Source organism: Dermochelys coriacea, chromosome 2 (assembly GCF_009764565.3).
Source record: "Dermochelys coriacea isolate rDerCor1 chromosome 2, rDerCor1.pri.v4, whole genome shotgun sequence".
Lineage (NCBI taxonomy): Eukaryota > Metazoa > Chordata > Testudines > Dermochelyidae > Dermochelys > Dermochelys coriacea.
In genome coordinates this window covers 46,821,936-46,827,935 of record NC_050069.1, presented here as the reverse complement: position 1 = coordinate 46,827,935, position 6,000 = coordinate 46,821,936, and the positions used below count along the sequence as shown (strand labels likewise).

Genomic DNA, 6,000 nt, shown 5'->3' with positions numbered 1-6,000 from the left:
TTAGTTTCTAAGGTGCCACAATTACTCCTGTTCTTTTTGCGGATACAGACTAACTCGGCTGCTACTCTGAAACCCTTCTTTCTTTGCCCATCATTGTTTTCCTTCTTCTTTGCAGTTGGAGAGACACACATGGGAAACAGCGCTTTCTAACCCCAACACACAAACATAGTTTGTAAAGCCCATTAGGAAATTCACGTACTTTACAACATAAAATGGTGTAGAGTGTTTATTATGCAGATCATTATGCTCAGTCTGTTGAATTTTCTTCAGCATGTTTTTAGAGTCTTTGTGAATTACCCGAGAAGTTCAACCTTTCTTGGAAAGCTCGCCTGGAGTGTAATGAAAATGGCACACAAATGGCATTTTATTTTATACTAACCTGTAATAAACTTGAAAAGCAAGAATCATTTAAAAAAAGTAATTTCTGGCTGATTTCTAGGAAACAGTAACAGAGTGAAGAATCCCATCTCTTTCCTTTATAAAATACCTTTTTGAAAGACATTTACAAGTGACTGGTATATTTTTGCTATTGGGAGTTATGCAGGTAAATCCTCAGATCAGAATTAGATTACCCCCCTTTGTTCTTCAAATTGAAACCAGACAGAAATTTGACATGCAAGTTCTAGCATAAGACTATTGGGGGAGGAATTTCTTTAAAAAGATGAGGTTGTAATTGGATTGTTATTTATTGGTATTACAGTGTCTCCCAGAGACCCCAATCGTGGCCAAGGTGCCAGAGGCTACAAGTAAAAAAGCGCCAGTGAGCTCAGAATCTAGTTTCATGACATTTACCAATAAGTGGGCAAAACAGACAAAGGGAGGGAGATAGGCCGTGAAAAAAGCTAATGCGGTCTTGGGATGCATCAGGCGAGGTATTTCCAGTAGAGATAAGGAGGTGTTAGTACTGTTATACAAGGCACTGATAAGACCTCACCTGGAATACTGTGTGCAGTTCTGGTCTCCCATGTTTAAGAAGGATGAATTCAAACTGGAACAGGTACAGAGAAGGGCGACTAGGATGATCTGAGGAATGGAAAACCTGTCTTATGAAAGGAGACTCAATGAGCTTGGCTTGTTAGCCTAACCAAAACAAGGCTGAGAGGAGATATGGTTGCTCTCTATAAATATATCAGAGGGATAAATACCACGGAGGGAGAAGAATTATTTAAGCTCAGTACCAATGTGGACACAGGAACAAATGGATATAAACTGGTCATCAAGAAGTTTAGACTTGAAATTAGACAAAGGTTTCTAACCATCAGAGAAGTGAAGTTCTGGAACAGCCTTCCAAGGGAAGCAGTGGGGGCAAAAGACATATCCGGCTTCAAGAGTAAGCTTGATAAGTTTATGGAGGAAATGATATGATGGGATAGCCAATTAATTTTGGCGATTCATTGATCTTCTAGTGGTAGATATGCCCAATGACCTGTGATGGGATGTTAGGTGGGGTGGGATCTGAGTTACTACAGAGAATTCTTTCCTGGGTGTCTGGCTGGTGAGTCTTGCCCACATGCTCAGGGTTTAGCTGATGGCCATAGTTGGGGACGGGAAGGAATTTTCCCCCAGGGGAGATTAGCAGAGGCCCTGGGGGGGTTCACCTTCCTCTGCAGCGTGGGGCATGGGTCACTTGCTGGATGATTCTCTGCACCTTGAAGTCTTTAAACCATGGTTTGAGGACTTCAATAGCTCATACATAAGGTGGGGTTTGTTACAGGAGTTGGTGGGTGAAACTCCATGCCCTGCGTTGTGCAGGAGGTCAGACTAGAGGATCATAATGGTCCCTTCTGACCTTAAAGTCTATGATTCTATGAAGTGGGGGAGGAAATCTCTTGCGTTGGACCAGCTTCTGTGGGTGAGACAAACTCTCCAGGGGGTACAGAGCTCTTCTTTTGTGTAACTCCAAAGCATGTCTCTCTTGCCAACAGAAGCTGGTCCAATAAAAGATATCACCTCCCCCACCTTGTCTCTCATATCCTGGGACCAAGCATAGCTACATCACCACTGCCAACGGGGAGTGGGAGCCAGATGAAACAGTAAAGGGCTCAGTCATGAGCCTGCTGCCTCCTTGCGCAGGGGAGCCAGGGAGATGGAGGAGCAGCCTTAGTCATCAGCTAATATTTCCTTTGAATTCTCTGGCTTGTATTTGGAGCAAGTGGTGACTCTTGTTTACCAGTTTCCATTCTGGTTTTTCCCATTTATAAGGCACCAGCACTATCCGCTTTGCAATGGTGGTGATCAGTCATGTCCCAGTGTGTTTCCTGGCCGCCTCAGCCCCCATCCTTCCGAGTAATAAACGGAGTAAGTTAATACGTGCGATGGGTTGAGCCATTCATTTGAATGGCTGATTTAGGCGCAGGCAGGCTGCTCTCCCCGCCCGTGCCTGCGCACAAAGGGGTGCAGCGAGCGCGCGCCCAGGGGAGCAACACTCACCATCCCCCGAGGATGGTTTCAAGGTGGCCAGTCCCTGAGCCACATCATCAGCCCGCGTGGGAAGGGGCTGTTTGCTTCGCGCACCAGTCCCTGGTAATTTGGCGATCGCGGCTCGGGCCGGGGCGGAGCGGAGGAGTTTCTCCCCCCGCCCCCCAAGGCTGCGAGGAGGGAAGGTGGCGAGATCTGCCCACCCCGCGGGGCTGGTCCCTGGGGAGCGATCGCGTTGCAATGTGACTCCATGAAACTGACACGGGCTGTAGCGCCACCAGCAAAGGGAGGAGCGCGGGGAGGGAGCCCTGGCCAGATCCCAGCGTGAGCAGCCTCCAGCAGCGGCTGCAGCGGCGTCTCTCCAGGAGCCGAGCCCCCGCTCCCCCCGGCCGCAGCGCCCCCCGCTCCCCGGCAGAAGGCATGGAGGACGGTCAGGAGATGTCCCCCTCCTCCACCAGTTCCTCCGGGGGGCTCCGCTCGGCCCCGCCGCTCACCAAAGGGATGTCGATCTTCCTCGATGTAAGTCCGGGGCAGCCTGGCTCGGCCAGGCGCGCTAGGGGCAGGCTCGGGGCGGGGGGCAGCCGGGGCCGAGCAGGACGCAGCCCGCCTGGCGTTGCAGCGGAGTTGGAGGGGCGAGCTCTTGGGAGAGTGGAAACAAGCGCACGCGGGAGTCAGGCTCTAGCGCATCCTTGCAGCCGGCTGCCGTGTGCCCACATCCACAGGTAACCAAAGCTAGAAATCGCGCCCTGCGGGGAGAGGGGCTGGGCAAACCGCCCCGAGAAAACAAACCGTGGCGGGGCACCCGAGGAAAAATCCCTCGCAGCGATTTCCTCGGGCGTTCAATGGATTTCCCAGCGATTTGCACTGAGCCAGGGTCCAGGTGAGGGGAAGTTTCGAAGGCGCATGCAAAGGTGTTTTTAAGGAAGAGCTACACTAGCCATCTTTTCTGAATACCGCGGAAAGCTGGATAATGCAAGTTCGGCTAGACTGGTTAGAAATGCCCCCTAAACCAAGGTGGCCTTAAAAGCTCTCCCAACGAGGAACAGATGAAATTGTCTTTTTAAAGGGAAAAATGGTCAAAGCCGAAATCTAAAATGTACCACGGTCTTGCTTTGCCTCTGGATCAGACAATTCTTTATATTCTTTTCCTGATTTGACCATATTACTTTTAAAATAATAATAATTTAGAGCATATGCTCATACACAAAACGTGTTTAGGATCTGGGACCTGGTCTGCTTTTATTTATAGGACCCGAAATGAATTTTTAAACGTCACATATTTGTGTTAGAAAATGAATAACATACATAGATAACAGTCGGTGATAGATCAGGTCTGGATGTGAAGAAACGGTCAGGGGACAGTCACACCATACCTCTGTTGAATTTCCAGCTGAGCCAAAAATAATGTAACTTTCAGGAATTTGCTGTCTGCTACTAGTATTTCTTATCTTATCATCAATAAGGACAGATCCAGCAGGGTGCTGAGTATCTCCCGAAAGCAAAGGGGCCCCTCAGTTCCCATGGACTCTAGAGGAACGGAGGGTATTTAGAAACTAACCTACAATGTGCTGATTGCCATCGTCAGGAGACTAAACACCCTCAGTTCCCACTGCTGAAGGTGGCACTCAGCACCTCAGACCTTTTCAGGAGCTGCTCCTCACCCTGCAGGATTGGGCCAACCATTCTGGCCCTCATCCACAAAAGCACTTGAGCAGGAGTCTCACTTGAATTCAGCAGGATTACGGGCATGCTCAAAGGTGAGCATCTGGTTATGTGCTGGATCAGCCACCGAGTGCTCAGCACCTTGCACAAGACTAAGCCCATATACATTGTCTACACATGCTGTGTGATTGAGTGTAACAACATTAACAAAGAATGTAGCCCCTCTGTAGGTCTTAGTACTGTATAGGCAAAGTTCACAGGATTGAATCAGTCTGTGCATTAATGTTTTTGATTCGACAAGCTCCATAGATCCATACTACATTACCCCAACTTTCACTGCTGAGTCCTTCAAAATACAAAGCACAATATAGGTTTGTAACCATGTGTGCAGGCCCATATGTTCATCAACAATGAAACTTGCACTAAGGGCCCGACATCTATAAACACCTCTGAAGTGACCACATAAAAATTCCCAGAGGTTTCCCAACAATTTTACTGAGTGTTCAGTACTACTGCTACTTTTAAGGATTTTTATAAGTCCCTCCTGTAATCATTTAAGAGACGTCTACCCTTTATTGCATTTTATTATATTTATATATATTTATGGCCTGTAGACATGATAAAAATGCTGCTTCTGGATATCACTTTGATTCTACAAGGTTTATTCTTCCCTTGGTGTGTGTGCATAACTCTCCTTAAAGCAAAAGGGAGTTCTGCACATGCATTACAAAGAGGTGGAATCACGGGTTTGCAAGAAAAAAAGGGATAAGAGTTCGAGTGGAGCCTACAGCTAAAGATAACAGCATCCTACAATGGGGAATATCCTCTCTGAGTGATCTCACAAAGATTCACCAACACATAAGTAGCAGAAGGTTTGGCCCTAAAAAGAGCACCAACATATCTCCTCTAAAGGGAGGTAGGGGGCAGGTAAGCTGGATCTTAAGCTGTACACTAGCCAAGTATGATTGCAACACAGTGACCATTACCTACATTTTGTTCCTGTGTACTCACAATACGGCGCATGACTGCCTTTGATGTCAATACATTGCCACTTAAATACATCGGTGTTTGGATGCCGTAATAGATTTCTGAATTCTCCCTATATCTATGTGGCTGCAATTCCAATAAAAGTAATCATATATCCAGCCAAGCGTCATGTTCCTGTATGTTGATGCTGGGGTAGATTGAGCTGTGTTCTCTTTTAACTGACTGCTGCCTACTGGTAACATCCCAATAATGATGCTTAACATTTATATAGCACTTTCATCTTCAAACAGCTATACAAAGTTAAAGTTTCTCCTGTTCACAACACCCTAATGAGGAAGGTAAGTAAATGATAGTTGGGCTCCCAATCTTCTTCTGCCTGCCTTCGGGTGCCTCCAATACTTTAATGTAATGCTGATTGAAATATAATCACTTGCATGGAGGCTGATAATGGGACATTGCACCAACTGCTAGTGACTTGGATGTCTCTGGTTCATGTGGTAGCTGTACCACCCAGATGGTGATATTGTGCATACGTCATTATTGCTCAGGGCACAAATAAGTTGTGTGGTCTATTTATCTAGGTTGTGCCACTTGCTCTGTGTTGGATACATCCCACTTATTTTCTCATTATTCCACCCATTAGCCATGCTTACCCAGGCTCTCCCAGCAGGCAATGCAATCCATGCACCTTTTCTTCAAGGAGCAGAATTTCTGCACTTGCCACTATGGATTTGCCTCCCCTTTGGGGGCTACATGCTATCCTCTTTTAATCAGGTAGAATCTTGCATAGCCAGCCCTAGTAATTAGCTCTAGATCTCAACATATCAATTTTTTAAATCCACAACTCTCTCTATTGCGCTCTCTCTCTGTCGCTCTCTCTCTCTCTCTCTCTCTGTCCTTTGGCATTAAAAAAGGAATCAAAACAACTGTGAG

At 46.8% G+C, this 6,000-nt stretch overlaps 1 protein-coding gene across 2 annotated transcripts in view; it reads left to right on the top strand.

Annotated features, from left to right (window-relative positions):
* The first annotated feature begins 2,372 nt into the window (after positions 1 to 2,372).
* The window catches only part of NECAB1 (N-terminal EF-hand calcium binding protein 1), a 152,612-nt gene continuing 148,984 nt past the window's right edge, over positions 2,373 to 6,000 (top strand). The window contains exon 1 of one of the 2 annotated variants that reach the window (XM_038392593.1): positions 2,373 to 2,937. In XM_038392593.1, coding sequence (XP_038248521.1) covers positions 2,839 to 2,937 — 99 coding nt within the window. In that variant the 5' untranslated portion in view covers positions 2,373 to 2,838. The remainder of the gene's footprint in view (positions 2,938 to 6,000) is intronic. The other variant, XM_038392594.2, reaches the window with a different exon arrangement.